This window comes from Seriola aureovittata, chromosome 1 (genome assembly GCF_021018895.1).
Source record: "Seriola aureovittata isolate HTS-2021-v1 ecotype China chromosome 1, ASM2101889v1, whole genome shotgun sequence".
NCBI lineage: Eukaryota > Metazoa > Chordata > Actinopteri > Carangiformes > Carangidae > Seriola > Seriola aureovittata.
The window spans coordinates 26,575,021-26,593,200 of NC_079364.1; the positions used below are offsets into that span (position 1 = coordinate 26,575,021).

The 18,180-nt window shown below is 40.0% G+C and overlaps 1 protein-coding gene across 1 annotated transcript in view; it reads right to left on the reverse strand.

The window, feature by feature from the left end:
• Positions 1-18,180, reverse strand: part of LOC130169704 (synaptosomal-associated protein 25-A-like) — a 38,934-nt gene that overhangs the window by 14,459 nt on the left and 6,295 nt on the right. Inside the window, exons 2-3 of the mRNA XM_056376648.1 lie at positions 9,932-10,038; positions 8,293-8,334 (exon numbers count right to left, since the gene is read on the reverse strand). Of these exons, the coding sequence (XP_056232623.1) occupies positions 8,293-8,334; positions 9,932-10,003 (114 nt within the window). The 5' untranslated portion in view covers positions 10,004-10,038. The remainder of the gene's footprint in view (positions 1-8,292; positions 8,335-9,931; positions 10,039-18,180) is intronic.

Sequence of the window (18,180 nt, forward strand, 5' to 3'; positions counted from 1 at the left end):
ATGAACCAGCATCTTTAAAGCTCACTAATTAACACATTATATCTCATTGGTTTTATCCAAACAAAAATGGAAGTACATGTGTTGCTAATCTGCAGCTAACATCTGTGCAGTTGATATATAACCTGCTTTGGATGAATCAGTTCAGACTGCACAAACAGTCAAGTGGTGAAAGCAGAAGATTCGTTTTTCTCTCTATATGAACACATCTTAAAAATGACAAGACTTGCCATGTTGTTTCCACACACTTATTTTATTTTATGGTTATTGTACGGATTAAGCAAACCAGATGTAACATGTTAATGTGTGAGCAAGTGCTGGTAGGTGGAGTCCGTTACCTTTGGACTGAACCAGGCTAGATGTTTCCCTGTTTCCAGTCTTTATGCAAAGCTAAGCTAATTATCTGTTGTATCTAGCTTAATTTTTAGTGTACAGACCTGATAGCAGTATCAATCTACTTACACACAAAAAAAACATACATATCAAACACATACACAAATTTTCCAAAATGTCGCTATAACAATCAGTCAGAAAAAGGGAAGGATTTCATCAGCTATATTTGACCCAAGAATGAAGCAAAGTCATGGGAATAAAATGTCACAGAGAATAAGTAAATACTGCTCTTGAAAAGAATCTGACCACAGAAAAATCATTTAGGTAGAGAATGGCCACATACACACCACCACACACCGACAGTAAGAGATTCACTTTCTCACAGCCAGTGAAACGCTGTGTGAAAATAAATGAAAAATAGCACCTAAAACATAAGCATGATCGGTACCGTGTCAGTGGTACATGGATCATGGGTTAGAAAGCCTTTTGAGATTGTCAATAAAGTTTATGTCTCATATAGCAACCACAGAGCAAACAGCAAAAATGTTTTGTAGGAAATGTGATTACTGGCTGGATTACATGGAAAGGCAACTTTTTTCTCTCTTTTTTTTTTTTGTTAAAATGAATGAAGATGTTAGTGGCATTGCTGTCTGAAGTCACTGTGAACTTTTTCTGTATTAAGCCAGACCAGGATCTTTCCTTAAACTTAATGAGTGCTGTGATGAGTCCCCAAACATAACCATGAAAAGTGTAATAATGCTGTAGCCACAGCAAATGGATGTGGTACTACAAGATCAGATATTTTGGAGGAAAACAAATATTTCTGTTATGTCTATGAACATTTTACTGATATGTAAACATATCCTCATTGTTATTGTTATGTAATGTTAATAGAGATCCTAATCCGGTCACAGTTATGTTTCCCACAAAACATATTTGCTCTTACAGTTTAGTTGTATGGAAACATAATTTCTATGAGGCAGCGTTGCATATAGACAGATTTACATCCACCTAATTAAGAATCAGGCAGATGAAAAAATTTACAAGCTCCATAAAACCTCAGAAAAGATGCGAAAAATCTCCAGAGAACATATCAAAACGCCATAAATATATTCCTGCATGTCTCTGCACAGACTCTCAGGATAAACTCATCCACCAAATGGCATGTGCTATATTTGTTATGTTCACTGGGCTGGTACCACAGATTTGTTGACAAAGCTCCGGTAATGAAACACTCTGATTTGGCTTACACAGTTGTCACGCGTTCATACACATATGTACACACAGAACAAGAACATCCATGCAGACTCATACGCTGTTATGTCTTTGTGCATGGGCTTCATCACATAATAACACACTTCAGTGAGTACACGATAACCGCATTAACTGCTGCGCACACAACAAAACAACAGCTTTGTGCTCTCCACGAGCCTGAGGCCTCCTCTAACACATATAAAAGTCCAAAGGCCGTTCAGTTCACGCATCAGCCGTTTTGGATCAAAATGCACTCTGACCTTCTTGGGGCAGTGATGGATAGAGTCCAGTGCTGGAGGCCGGTTGGACATGAAACTGATATAAGTATCAATCAAACTGACTGTCAAAAAGATCTACCAGTGGCCATGGATCTGTATGAGTGTGAAGTTAAGAAGAAGAAAACAGGTTCATTTACATGAACTAGGGGGATAGAAGAAGAAGAATTATATAATCTTCAGCACGGAAACCTCAGCAGAGTTACTGTTTGTGTTTAGATGGGCTTAAATCGAGCAGGAGAACTGCTTGTTTACCCACCAGGAATCATGGGAAATCACAGACATGCAAGGGTAGTCGGGCTTCAGGACTACACAGGACAGGATATCTGACCACGCCAACTGGCATAGTCTGATGTGGTGACATCACTTCTTTCTACATGGGTGGTTAAACACACAGACACACATACACACACACAGACACATACACACACACACAAACACATACACACACACAGACACATACACACACACACAAACACATACACACACACAGACACATACACACACACACACAGACACACAGACACACACACACACACACACACCATCAGGTCGTCACACTTTGCTGCGACACAGAAAGCCGTATAGTCTCCATTAAGGACCTGATGATGTTTAAAGCAGTTTCTCCCAAAATAATCTTCTGCCCAGGAAATGAACATGTGCTGATGAATATTTTAAACTCATTTCATCTCTTTCCTTCTTCTTCATTTCAGTGTTTAGAAGAATTGCTGGTGTGAAGCGGTCTGGAGTTTTTTTGGGGATATTTTGTGAAGTTTAACTTCATTTAGTTGAATAATAAAGTAGGAATTAATGTTGTCTTTAAATAAAACTTTGGTTGCCTTAAAGGTTCGGTGAATTAAAAGTGTTGCTAAAAGCCTGACGATGGTGTCTGTATCAGTAATGATCAAAAAATATAGTAATTTCAGGAAAGAAGAAAGAGAGAATGGAGTAAGAAAAATAAGCAAGGCAAAGAAAGAGAGAAAGAGGTCTGTTGACATTAAGACGCAGCCCTCTGTAGCCTGGTATTGATTTTTTAGTGAGATATCCTCCCTAATGTCTCCTGGAATCTATGCTAATTCAGTCACGGTGGAGACGAGTGCACCAGGATGACCCACATGTGCACCTGCTGCCTGCCACTGGTCAACCAGCACCTGACGTGATATCTGATACATAAACACAAAACTACTTAATCACAGCTATTTTACAACTATTTATTTATTTTTCAATTAATTCATTAATTTGCTTTCTTGCTGAGTTGAGTTAAATGAGAAGATTGATTTCATATCTAAACATATAGTAAGAGCTTATCTTAGCTTAGCACAAAGACTGTCAACAAGGAGAAACATCTAGCCTGGCTCTGTCTGAAAATGATAAAAGCTGCCTTTTAATAAATATCACAAATTAAAACATTTATTCAAGCTGTACAAAAAAAAAGTGTTGCCAAGCAACCAGCAGTAACTTGAAGTTACTGCTACTAGCCAAGAAAGTCTGCTAGCACATAATTCCCCTTAAAACCATCAATTAACTATTTGTTAACTCATCTCTCTGACATGCCAACTTGTAATGTAATGGTTTCTAGGCATATAACAGCCCTCATGAATATAATATCATGTCCATCATGTGTACTGTATTATCTGACTTCAGGCCTGACGCTGTTCAAATCAGAATCAGATAAAATCAGATTTCCCGTACTGCTCCACAGAGACACTGGCTTTGGACTGATGTCCTTCACTGTTTATCTCTCACACTCTCCTCGTCTCAGTCTTCGTCCCTCTCGTGTTCACGGCTGTCTTACTTTCTCCTTGTCATTTCCATCTCTCTCACTTTCTTTCTTCACATTTCGTTCTGAGCCATCCAGCAGTTTCTCATTTCTCTTGCGCGCGGGCCTCGTGTGAAGATAACGTTTTCATAAAACCTTCTCTGGGTCTGTCTTGATAAAACCATTTCAGAGACATGGGAAATGTGAAATGTGCTGCTCTACCAAGTCGATTCATTTCCAAGAACAGAATTCATTGCACCACATCTCTTCATTGCTGATACATATTAGATATAGCACTTGGGGGTTTATTCTATTGATGCACAGATTTTGCATAGGACTGAGCCAGTATTTGCTTTATATCATGTAAATAAGTCTTCAGTGAATCGGAATCCAATGAAAATGTATGTTTTAATAAAGGTAACAATTTCATCATAGAGGCAGCAAAGCTTGTGCAAAATATAGTAGAATACAATGGATTTCAGTTAATGAATTCCAAATTCTAGCATATATTTATATATATATTTACTAATACTGATAGAAATTGTTTGTTAAATACAAAGCCAGAGCCAGTCTAGCTTTCTCCCCCCTACCTCCAGTGTTTGTGCTAAGCTAAGCTAACTGGCTGCTGGCTCTAGCTACATATTTACAGCACAAACATGAGAGTGGTATTGATCTTGTGGTCTAAGTCTTACTCTATCCTTCCAAAAATGTGAAACTATGCCTTTAATTGACAAACTCAGAAGACCTGCAGACGTAGGACACTGTAAACATTTCAGTCAGTTGATGCAGATACAGTCGTTTTCATGGCATCTTACAAAATAAAAGTCATGCCACATGGTGGTCCAGAGAATGAATTATGGGTCACATTTGCATGAGACAAGGACACATTATATCACTCATGTTTCAAGGAAAGTATGTCCTCTAGTGTTTTATGGCTTTAATACACCAGTTATTACAGTAATACATGTAAACTGTATACACTGTGCACACTGTGTAGCCACAGAGGTGGATATTAAGACTTCTTCCAATAGAACAACAGTGCTGATATTATTATTACCACTGTAAGGCTAAAACTGAAACGCAACTGAAAAAAATCTTTATGTTTGTGTTTCATATTAATCTCTATAAATTTGATTTATATGATAATAACATAAAATTGATTCACTGTGTTGCTCTCTGATGTAAGTTCATGCATTTCTAATGAGAATCCATGCATAATGTTGTTATGATACAGGTTCTGCATGGATTTTACAATTACATTTAAGGTATTAGGCTGATGAGTTGAACCACCTCGACTTACTGGGTACTAATGTAGGATAAGCTTTCTTTTCTGGATCATCAACATTATAACAAACCGCTGCCTCAATCAGTTACTTTGTTAATGTTATTGTGTGGTACTTTGAGTAAAGTAAAGGAATCTGAATACTCCTTCCACCACTGAATGTCACAATCACAAACAAACGGTAGACTATCAGTTTCTGTGTTCTGTAAGCTAATTACCGTTTTTGAACAGAGCGATATAATGGCTGTTACTGCTTAGACAAAATGGATCTTACGCTTTTACAAAAAAATGTCTATCTCAGTAGGAATCACATCCATAATGTTATCAGACACTGATAATAACAATCTGAACCTGTCAGTGGAAAAAACAAGCACTTTTAGTTGACATACTTTGATGCCCATTTATTATATTGTAGCAGCTGTTACACAGTTGCCATATATAGCGTTCTTGCTCAGTAGTGGAACATTCATCACAAAGATTTTTGTCCCTATTAATCATTTACACCTAAAAACATGGAAAAGTAAGACCCAGGTTAAAAAATTCCGGCGTTATCCTTTAAGCTTCACGGAGGAAGCACGAGACATCTAAGGCTAAATGCCATCACTGTCCTTTAATACCTTTTTAGCAGGGCACTACACGGATCAAAACTCCAGTACAGATGCATATAACTGAGAATGTTTTATCTGATATAGTCTTGGTGCAGACTCAGACCTGGACAGGCCCTGAACAAGCAGGTATCACTGCACAGATCTCAGATAGATCACTGGACGAGTTTGGTCTGACTGCTCCCCACTCATTCTATTAGTGTAAGCTTCACTATAAGCCCTTTCAACAGCGAGGTCACGGAGTATTAGCATGTGCTTCCAATTTCCTATGTGAGAGAAAGGTGGACTATATGGTTAGAAACAGAATCACTTTAATAACAGACTCCATTTTGTATCCAGTCTGCATGTATGGCATCTATGGGCAACATAGAGAGAATAATAAAAACTGATATATGAAAGTTGCTTTGTCACAACTTTAGTGTTGACCATTATTCAAATGCTAAAAAATTAAGCCATAAACTCAAAAAAAACCCCAGAGCTAGTTGTATAATATCTACTGTATTATAAGAAGCAGCATGTAGAGTCTCATCCATAATTCATGTTGTTTTATTGCCTATTTGCAGTCTATACTGAGCCTTTTTCTCTGGAGAGATACTAAGTGAGATGGATAAAGATCATGTTGGCAGACAGAGAGGAGAAGATGAACATGAAACTGTAGCTGTTTGCCTCTGTGTCTTTCACTGGTTTTTATATCCAAAACAACAATCTAGGAGCATCACAGGGGAACACACTCTGAGCTAACAAACCACTGGATATTTTCAAATCAGAGACTAGCAGTTGAAATGAACAAATGGCATTCTCCTGGCATTATCTTCAAAGGTCACATATTCAGCCACTGTCAGTATAGAGGCTTGTCTGCCGAGTAGGTCACTGTTGAGGTCAGCCGCAGGACTCAAAACTGTTCCTCCCAGCTTTGTCTCATTAAGACTTAGTGGCTGGGGTCTGATGCTAGTAGGAATGTAACAGGCACTAGAGCCCCAGTGCACACGCTGATTTAATGCCAGCGACATCAGCTTGGCAGTTCTTAAAGATAACTTCATGCTAACTTTTCTTAGCATACGGACACAATATCTAATCTCAAACACCTGAGTGGTATATTTAAACAGTACTTCTAGAGAATATAAAAGAAACAAGCCACCATGCCCAAACACTGTGGTAGTTAAAGGGGCTATTTGTAAGTTTTCTTTGCCGCCAAAACGTAGTTTATTGCTGGGAGCAGGTGGTGGTGATTGTCGCTTGACGAGAGCTTCAGCCATCGTTGTCTTTATAATTCAAGAGGTTATAATACGCCTTCTGAGCAGCGCTACGTCTTCAGGACAGATTGGAAGCTACAGTTAGAGTTAGCATTGGTGTTGCTTTGCACCACTGGAGGCAGCTCTTGATGAGTGAAGGAATGATGTTCGATGCTGAACTTGCAAGGTAAGTAAGTGGTTAGTAAACAGCTGTTAATGCTAATGTTGGCTATGTAGAAATAGCAAAACTCACAAATAGCTCCTTTAAGACCTTTTATACTTGACAGGCACAGCTATAGGAGAGCACAACATACAAGGAGATTGTTTTCCCATGCAGGGAAAGCTAAGAACATAATTTTCAGAGTGAACAGGCTATTAAACATATCTTTGCTGAACCTTCTTCTGCAGCTAAACTCTCACAAACTTGGAGAGGACATAGCAGTCCACAGCATGATGAACAAACCCGGTACAGACACCTGGCTGATCAACCAACCGTGACGTTTCTACAGATGGTTCATGCTCCTTGGACACCAAGCACTTCTCTCATTCACTTCACTGAGTAGCTGAACATTTGGTTGCAATTTACAACGTCAGTATGAGCAATGAAAGTGCTGAAAACAGTTTTATGCAAACCAAGGTTCACTGAAAAAACAATCATGCAAAGAAGAGACTTTTTTAACAGGTTACAAACTGAATATGTCCTTCAAGTTCAGTAGAGCTTTTTGGACCTAATATTTTAAATGTTATGTTTTCTGAAATCACCATAACAATGTGAACAGTGTGTTAAATGTTCAACATTTCTTATGATGCAATTAGATCTCACATTTTAGAGGTTTGCCTTTATTTCTTATGTTGTGGTTATAGTATGCTGAATATGATGCTATATCACTGGGCAATAAATAAACCAAGTTCTGAATAAAATATAATTATGTTCAAAAGTTGAGGCAATTTATGTTTCAATTCAGATTTCAATGGAAGGATCACCAATTTGATAATTATTAAAAAAAAGAAGTTGCCCCAACTCCCCCTTAAGTCTCTTTGGATGATTCTCTAAAGAAGCAGGAATTCATTTTTAAAAGACTCCAATTTATTTATTCTTGATGGAAGGACACACCCCTTTAATAACCTAAGTACTAAAAACTGGTTGTTTTCTCCATGAACTGACTGACCAGGTGAATCCGAGTGAGACACTGATTCATTACTGAATTGACTTGAAATGTACCTGACAAGTGTTGTAGATGTAAAGAAGAGCTAGTTAAACCATGTACTGGGAGGAAAAAAAACATCTTCACTACTTAGCATGAGGAAGGTATTGGTAGATGTCAACAAATGAAAACACCAAGACAAATCATCCATACATCCATTAGCTATACCACTTATCCTCTGAAGGTCATGGTGGGGCAGGAGCCAATCCCAGCTATCTCAGGACGAGAGGCGGGAAACCGCCCATCGCCAATCTCTATGATAAATCACTGTTTGTGTAATCGTGAGCATGCTTATTCTCTTTCTGTTGTGACTGGTAATGTGATGTGTGTCATTGTAATGTTGGACTCACCTCCTCAACCAGAGCCAGCATACGCCGAGTGCTCTCCAGAGACTGCAAGCAGAGAGGCAGAGAGAGAGAGAGAGAAAGAGAGAGAGGGCTGATTAGCTGAGAGTCCACAAGAGAGCAAACACAGACACACAAGCGTATCCCCTGTGACAGATATCACCAAGATATCTCAGTGTTAAGATGGAATATTAAGGGTTTAAAATCATACATTAAGGTGATCAAAGGAGATCAGAAAATCACAAATATGTATCAGACAAATTACTGAGTCATATAATGAACTTTGATTATTTCCCTCCTCTCTTCTCCTCTGACTCCAGTATTAATTATCTGATTTCTGCCTTTTGTTTGCTAACTTTCTATCCTCTGCAGGACCCCTCTTAAACCAAACACTCTCTCCTTCCTAATCCTTATTTCACTGTTTCCCCTTGGTAATCTCATCTCCATCCATCAATCCCTGCCTTCCTTATTCATCCCTTCCTCTCCTCCCTTCACATCCGTGAAGCCTCTTGGCCTTGCATTATCTCCTCATGAATGTTTAATAAGGCCATTTGAGCTTCTCTATTATTCTGCTGCACAGAATTATCTGCTCTTCCTGAGCTCCTCTCGACTCATTAAAAAGGGAAAAGTTCTCCCTTATCCCAAAAAAGCACAGTCTTGATGAAATAGACTTAGAGAACAAATGACTAAAACAAGGGAGGGTCACATTAAAGCAGCTGCGTCTGGTAGCCTGGAGGCTTTGGGGATACATCTGTCCTTATGAGAACAGGTCATTTTGAAATGTCAAATTATAATGGTCATGTCATGTACCAAAAATCAGTTTAAACTCTTGACCAAGTTTTGAAAAAAATTCCTCCTCTGTTTTTCTGCTTTCTGGTGTGCTGCCATCTTCACCTACAAGTACGCAGCAAGTTACATTTTTACTTATTTATTTGGCAAAAGAAGGTAGCCTCCTACAACAGTAACTGAACTGATTGTTTTTTGCTGTGATGTTAGATGTGCAAATGTTCATGAAGACTGAACGATTGACTGGCTGATTGAAAACCAACTACCCAGGTTACAACAAGCTTTCTGGATTGGCAGATAATTTAAAATGTTCAACATGTACGTGTAGATTGTAGTGCATGATATACTTTCTATGGAGAGACTGTTTGTATTTGCAACACCCCTCTCAAATTACCCAAGCAACTGTCACAAAATCTATCATTATTTCACTGGAGGTTGGAGTTGAAAACAAATGAAAATACAGAAGATGATCTTTCCCAAATTAAGTTAAATGCCACTTTTTCTTATTGAGATCAATAATGGAATGATTTGCATTTTAAAAAGCGTATATTAACAAGTAATTATAATATAAATATTACAATAGGTTTTGTTAAATTTAAATAATAATAAGATCACTGTAGCAGCCACCTCAGCAGGTAACGCAGGATCATAAGGAATCACATTTTACTGCAGTGCCCAATGAGCAGCAGGCAAAAATCATATTTTTTCTCTGAAGGAAGTACTGCACTGTAAATTGCATTTATTTGAAAAATATAATGTGATGCATTATCTTTATTGTCAATATTGGAACAGATAACATCAGTGTTTGTGTGTCAACATGTGCATGTTAAACAGTGTGTGAGTGTGTCCTCTGCTTTACCTCATCAGCTATCTGGTCTGCGCGTGTCTGGAGGTCGGCCAGCTCATTGCGCATATCTGCTTCGTCTGCCATGATGACTGTTGAACTTTGACCTCAAATAAGAAAGACTGAAGGAGAGAGAGAGAGAGAGAGAGACAGAGGAAGAGGCAGGTTAGTCCATCAACAATACAACAGAATAAAATTGTATAAAAGATGGTGCTATGGACAGCATGTCACCTCAATGAAAGAAAAAATCAGAGGATTTCAGAGCATCAGATGGCATGTGCATTGAAACAACACACAGGGATGCACTGGTGAGGGTGTGCAGCTTCAGGTACCATTAGCCCCATTAGCCAAACCCCTTATCCTTTGAGGGTAATAGAGGGGCTGGAGCCAATCCCGGTTTTCATCAGGTGTGGGTGAGATACACCCTGGACACATCGCCAGTCTATCACAGGCCCGACATATAGAGACAAACAACCATTCACCCTGCTTCAGGTACCAGTATGACATGAAATACAATCCAGGAAGTCCAGTTCGAGTAACAGATAAAACTGTCGTACAGTTCTTTTTGGAAAGACATCCACTGTGGCCAATGGACAAAAGAGTCTGTTTCCTGATCTGCATCAATAGCAGCCCATTTCCCATCTGTCCCCAACAACACCAAAAACATCACTTTAACTCAAATCAGTTTATTCAAACATCATTAATGAATGCAAAGGCAGCACAGCTCTGATGCTTTCATTACACCTGCTGCTTGTGATGACTTGTGAGGTCACTGAACTATTGCAGTCAAGTCAAATGAATGAATGAATATTCATAATCATCTTAAAGATTTATGCCATTTTCTGCTCCCATCTGTTGTGAGATTCATCTAGAGCTATTAGAGGTTGGACAGGTTGTTCTATAACAGCAGGGCCACAGGTTCAATCTCTCTTCATAGCAGTTATGGTCAAAGTGTCCTTCAGCAAATCAGTGAATAGCTTTTCACACCAGTCTTGACCCCTCTCTGAATCCTGATGCCAACACTTGTCAAATATCTATTTCATACTCACTGGAACTACTTTTTGGGGAAACAGGAAGTACGGCTCAATGCAGGTGAGTTGCTCTGGCTTCCTAAAAAGGTTCCTGGAAATGTTCCTGTAGTCAGAGCTGGCCAGTATTTAAGTGTGAAAAGCTGTTTTCAGACCTGCTCAGTCACTGTCAATAGCACAATAAAAGACCATCAACACATGAGATGGAACAAAGGCAGCAAAGATGTTGACTGAGCTAAAGTTAATGGCAACATTCTTACCACATAAGCACAACTGACGCATAACTGACTGTTTAAACACCATGAGTAAATAGATTCTCCTTTTGTTAACAGACCCAATCACACGCGCTCGTACATGCGCATGCACACACACCCCAAACATTGTTGCTACACCCTGACGACCCTGAATTTCCTCCTCAGGGATCAACAGTAAATCAAGATGAACGAGGGGGGGTGGGGTGAGGGTAGGGGGTGGGGGGGTTCATCACTACGGTTAGAAGAAAAAATATCAGGACAGAGACAGGGTCTATTTTTGCTCCTCTGGCACGCTGCCAGACAGTTTTTCATAAAGCCACACACAGTAGGGCTGGAGGTATGGTCCATGAAAAATGTATGTGGCTGTTACTCTGCAGGCTGACAGAGCTACATGCTGCTGCTGCTGCTGCTGTTGCTGCTGCTGCTGGTCAGAGCGAAAGGTGATGAGGGCTGAGGAGACAAAGAAAAGCAGCTCGGTCTCCCTGTATCTTTCCTTCTTTCCCTCACTCGTTCTTTTTCAATTAAGCCTTTAATGAGGCAAATAATCTGATCTGGTCCAATCAAATCTCAAATGTGTGTCGAATGTGCTTTTGTTTCTATTGCACAAATCATATTGAGAAGTTTTTCTTCTAATGTGTCTTGCCACTGATATAAATTTAACCACCCAGCAGCACTCAACTCAGGGGTCATTAATGCTTTATATAATCTAATCTACTGCGATGTACAGTGTAGCGATGGGACCAAGGGACCACTGACGTTTGGACTCAATCAGATGCTGTGGCTGCAGAAGGAGGCTGATTCCAAAAACAGGTTTATATGGATGAATTTGTAATATTCTAGACTGGCTTTAAGCTGCCAGGGTATGGTTATATTTTTTGGGTGGTGCTAGTGTAAAACTGCAAAAATAGCTGGTTCATTTTGTTGATGTTCCAGATTTTGGTAGTTAGTTTTCTGCTCGATTCCAGAAGCGTCCATCAGTCAGTTCCTGTCAGAGCATCACCGAGGTGAACACACAGAAGGTCATTTAGAGTCACAGCTAGATGTTTGATAAGGTATCTCCTTGTTGTGCCGCGCCTTCTGTCTATCTGTCTCTGCCTCCGTCCCAGTGGAGTCGTCAGGCCAGTTAATAATTCAACATGTGCCAGGAAAAGAGATGGAGGGGGGAGGCGGCAGCCATTTCAAAGTGCTTCTCTAATTGTGTGTGTGTGTGTGTGCATGCATGTGTGTGTGTGTTTTTCTCTGCTATACTTGGTACATAGTTGCACTTTCAAATATTTATGTTGACATTTTACATTTTAGACTCTTGGCTGACGCTGTAATCCAGAGCTCCTCACAATGAGAGCAACAGCAACATGAGCTTCAGGTGATGGATCAGCAACATTACATGTGAACCACACAGAGCAGACGAGGACAAGGACAAATACAGATAAACTGAGTGAACTAACTGAATTTTAAAGTTGTAAATACCTGCTGAGGCCCAAGGAGAGCTTTATAAAACTTAGATCATGTGAGTTTGCGAACGATGTCTGCACATCTTTTCAGTGGTGGAGAAGATACTCAGGCTATAATCGAATCAATGGATCTGAAGTATCCTAAATGGCAGTGAACCAAGACTGGCCATATCTATGGCAATGACCACTTGTAGACAGTGTTGCCGTGGTTGTGTTGTCAGTGGCAACAGTATCGATGTTCCAGTGATGCATGTCCCATAAAAGAAACAGACTGTACTCTTCATGTACTGAGATGTTACAAACCTTTCACAGCAGCAACAACTCAGTCTATAACAACCCAAATGTTGGCTGGTATGGTCTGGACCAAAGTGGTGGACTGCCTGGCCAACAGTGCCATCTTTAGAGGGGCTAAAAAGTTCAAAAAATCAGCACATCAACCTGCTCCATTAACATCCACTGTTCTGTAAGCACATTTTATTTGCACACAAAGGTAACACACCAGAAATTAGAAGGTAAATTCAGTTGCTCTTTTCAAATGATCTTACTGGCTTAGGTTGCAAGTTACATCATGTGACAAAAAAAAGCCAAGCTAGTTCCTCTCAGCTACACCTGTGTGTTACTGTCATTGTAATCTAAATTCTGTAAGAAACCTATTGATTTGACTTGTAACATTCCTCATAACAGTAACATTTTGATCCACAAGACCACTCTACCCTCCAGGTATCTCATTATATCCTGTCACTTTCATATACAACAGACACGTGATGCGACCAATTTAATAATAGCAAATTAACTTGTTGATTTCATTAGTCAGCTTTCTGAAGGACAGGGACAACAGCCTGGTCCATTCTTCCCACTGTGAAAGTCACTTCCTCTTTAACATGCTTAACATGTTTCATGGACAAGCACACACACACACACACACACACACACACACACAACATTGGAGCTGACATAACGCAAGGTCCAGCCCTCACCATCCCCCACCTGTGGCCCTGCTGGCTGTCACTCGTCTTGACTGACGGCTGCAGTAAGGCCTGAACTGCCAGGCTCAGCCCGTAGAGAGATTAAAGTCAGCGGGGAAAGAGGATTTACCCTCCACTGTTTTCTCCTCTCTCTCTCTCTCTCTTACACATACACACTCTTCTCCAACTCCATCGCCTCTCTCTCTTGCTTTCTTTGTTGTGCTCCATCCACCTTCCACGCCCTCTCCGTTCCATGGAAGTATACAGTGTGTGTGTGTCAAGGAACGAGAATGAGAGAGCACGTCACATAAGATTTAGGTAGTAACACTGTACTATACCATTTACCTTTCAATAAAAGCCACTACGGCTGTTTGTAGCCGAACACTTTAAAACTAGTGTCAGGTCAAAGTGATACGATTTCCTGAAGATGGCCGAGCAACAAATTCCGAGACTAGCACTCTGATTTCCACACAAATTCAAACACAGACTTAAATGGAGACATTAAAAGGTCACCAATGAATTATTAATCAAAATATTAATAGCATTAATCCTAAAAGCTGTTGAAGAGAGGTGTGGAAACAGAATGGGAGAGGGAAAGAGCCAGGACATGACCTTGACAAACAAAGCAGGTAAAAAACCTGAACAAAGAAGCATGTTCACTCGGTGCTGTGACAAAACAATGAACAATGAACTGCTGCTGGTGTGTTTTTATAATTGGACTTAATCTCTGCTTTTCCTCTGATGGTTAAAACGTCTGGATGTGTTTCCATGGATGCTCTTGTCTCTCTCGGTTTGCCTCCTACCTTGTCTGTCACTTCCATCATCACATGTTTTCCTTCCTACAAAGCCATGTAGACAGCTATACTATCTCATGTCATGTTGGGTAGATCATGTGTGTGTGTGTGTGTGTGTGTGTGTGTGTATACAGTATAGTAGAGTTTGGGTAGAGAGGTAGGAGACTGGATTAGCACTGTCACAGGCTGACATGATTAGCACACAGCTACACAGCTCCATTCGTGGAAGAATACAACAATGACAAGCTATTTCAGGCAACAAAGAGAAATCCTGCCCAAATATACAAATGGAAAATTCCACTCTGAAAACACTGAAAACAAAACAAAATAAAAAGGCATCATGTATTTGTATGTAAGAAGTGTCAGTGATGGAAGAGCCTTGGTAAAAAAGATACAATTTTTTCTTTGGAAATTTCCATCTGTTGATCAGAGTAAAGTTTGCAATTTATAGGTTTCTGATCATCATCAGCAGATTAGTGGCTTCAGTGAGTCGCTACTGGAAAGTGACGAGATGGGCCGGAGCTAGCTGGTCAGCGTGCTAAATTCAGTTGAAGAAAAGACGTGATAGATGTTTCTATTCTTCTAGATTGTTGAGTACAAATGTTTTTCCTAATGTTAGCTATGTAGCAATAGTAAAATTTACAAATAGCTCCTTTAATCCTAACTGATGCTAAACAGTCAGTTCACAAGAACAGATTTCGGTCTCCTGGCCATTTGAAAACGAATATGTTCATCACATGTCTCATCACATGACCTTGTAGGATGTATGCAGTTGCTTATCTAGTCAATTTCAATCAAGTCAAAGCATTTTGCACCAAAATCTAGCACTGAACAACCATCAAACCACCACAAAAACATCAGAAAGGTAAGACAAAGAACATGAATCCAAACAGATGATGGCAAAGGACATCTATCAACAGAGACTGCATACACTTCCTAAATGTACATAAAGCAACTCCCATAGAAAGCATTTCCGTCGGTATCTGTTGTGTAAACATCAACCTCCTTTGTGAAATTTAATGACCAAAAACACCTGCAGGTAGATATAATCCAGCCTGGATGAAGAATAAATGCATAGGAGGGGATCTGTACAACACATATGATTCGTTCATGAGAGATGCAGAGTAAAAAAGAAGACAAGACGCTTGCTGAGCATCCTCCACTCTAGCAGAATGTCACGCTGTCGTGATAAACTGCCTACACTCTGAACCAAAAAGACTGCTATCAATCAAGCGTTGTGCTCAATTGAGATAAACAACGTTTGTGAAGGAAATAGGACATCAGGACACTCTGGCTGCGAGTGAATCTCTCACTCAGGGAAACCAGGTCAGCTTGTCAGTTGTTCAGTTACATGTTTCTCACGGGTTTATAGAAGCACTAACCTAAATCTGGGGGATTTTTTAGGGTAGTTGGTGCACTTTTCCCTCTCTTTCATGCATTTGTTTATGTGGATTAGTTAGAGAGGCGGTGGGAAATGAGACGGTGGGCACAGTGTGACTGTTAATTAGTGCTGCTATTTCTGTAATGCTCCTTTTCTTTGTGTGATTGTGTAGAACTGACTGGCACAAATGTGAACCCTGCATGGATGACAATTCAGCCCTGGAGGAAGAACCTGCATGAAGATTTCAACATAGTGAGAATTTTTTGTTCTCGTTCTTGCACATCTCTTACCTCGGTGGTGTCACACAAAAAACACTGAAGGTAGGAGATGTCAAATTCGTGATTTTTTAGGAAGACTGGGCAGAAACCTAACAGAGGAACATTAAACATATTCTGTCCAACAATCTTTCCTCCTGAAAATCAGTGCAGCAGCAGCTCGATCAGACTGTAGCTACAAACTATAATCTTAGAATAATCTCGGCAATTAAATTATAAAACAGACATGTAATAAAGTCTCGCTCATGTCCATTTACACTGAAGGTGGAGTAAACTGTATATACACACTATGAAACACACATACATGTGTGTGTATGTGTGTCGTAACACTTCTACACTGAGAAACTGAAAAAATCACACACAGAGAACCTGTTCAAGGGCAAGAAGGAAAACAGCAGCAGGGCAGACAACGGTGTGTGCTTGAGCGTAGGTGTGTGTGGGTGTGTCTATGTCTGAATGTGTGTGTGTGTGTGTTTGTGTGTGTGTGTATGTGTGTGTGTGTGTGTGTGTGTGTGTGTGTGTGTGTGTGTGGTGTGTGTGGTGTGTGTGTGTGTGTGTTGTGTGTGTGTGGGGGAGGGGGGGGGGTCCAACATCTCACCACATCAAAGCGGAACCATGTTTCATTATTCACAGGATAGAGCCAGGTCAACATTATTAATGCAACAGCAGTGTGTGTAGGTGTGTGTGTGTGTGTATGGGTGTATGCAGTACGTCTGATATGTAAAGGTCTGTATGACAGCAGGAGCACACAGAGCACATAGTGTGTGTGTGTGTGTGTGTGTGTGTGTTTGTGTGTGTGTGTTTACTGATGCCTGTGTGTGCTGTACATGTGTTCACCTGTACATGCACATGTGGTTGTTCATTTGCATGTGTGTGTTCAGTATGTGCTCTCAGTGTGTGTGCCAGATGACATTATTTATTTTCATATATTTTTATAATTTAATGTAAGTAATATTACAGCTGTGACCATCCGTGGTCTCAACTTGGTTAAACACAAGAATTTTACCTTATAAACTCCTTCAAAATGAGGCCAAAGATGCATGCTTACATAATACTACTGCAGATTATAGTTGCCAACACATTTGATTTTTCGATGTGAACACGTCATTAATTGTCTATGTGATGTTAATAACTGTGTTCACGTGGTCATGAGACACATCAACAAATTGTATCCAAGCAAAAAGTGCTTAGGTTACACTTTAGCATCAAACTGTTTATCTATGTATATATATATGTTTATCTGGAGAAGTGTATGTCCAAGATTTCATTTGGCCAATGAATCAGGCCTCACTTGAAATGATCATACTAGACCTGTAAGCAGGTACGTCAGGGTCCAAGCTCCCAATGCAAGGTGCACCATCAGCACAGTATCAACATAACAAAATCCATGATAGAGATTATAGAAGATATTTATGCACAATGAAAAGAGGGAGATAAGACGTGGTCTCAGTGTACACTGTTATCATGCTGCAAGTTGTTCTTCTCTGGGCTCATCTCTTAATGCTTTGTCTTGCAGTCAGTTTACTTTAACAGATCACACACACAGTGGTGTAACCCTGCAGAGCCTACTCTTACCCTGGAAAACACTTAGCTGGAAATGCTGCTGATTTTCCATTATACACACACATGTAAACAGACACGTGATCACATGCACTCCCCCATATTTGCTAATGCCTTGTCAGCCTGTCGGTCCATTTTAACCTGCCTGCTCAGGACCGAGCAGAGCAATATATAGACTCAAGCCTGTCATTCAGTAAAGTTCCCAATGACACTTCGTATATAACGTCATCCATCCTCCATTCTCAGACAACCTTCATATTCTATCAGGTATGTCCACACAATAATGAAGATTTCCGGAGTGTTTCACTTCCTGTAGCTTATGTGTGTTTGTTATGTCCCTCTGACCATTTCAGGGTCTAAGAGATGAATTGTTACATCCGTTTACTTTGTTTACATAGTGACCATCTCTGACACCAAGTGATAGTTTCAGTGCTTTGTTAGCACTGTTTCAATCCATTGTGTCAAGACAAATGAAGCTAGTGTTTTACGACGTGGGCTAAATGAAGCTGGAGCACTGGCTCCCGACCTTTAAACCACTACTGCTGGTGGTTTGTTA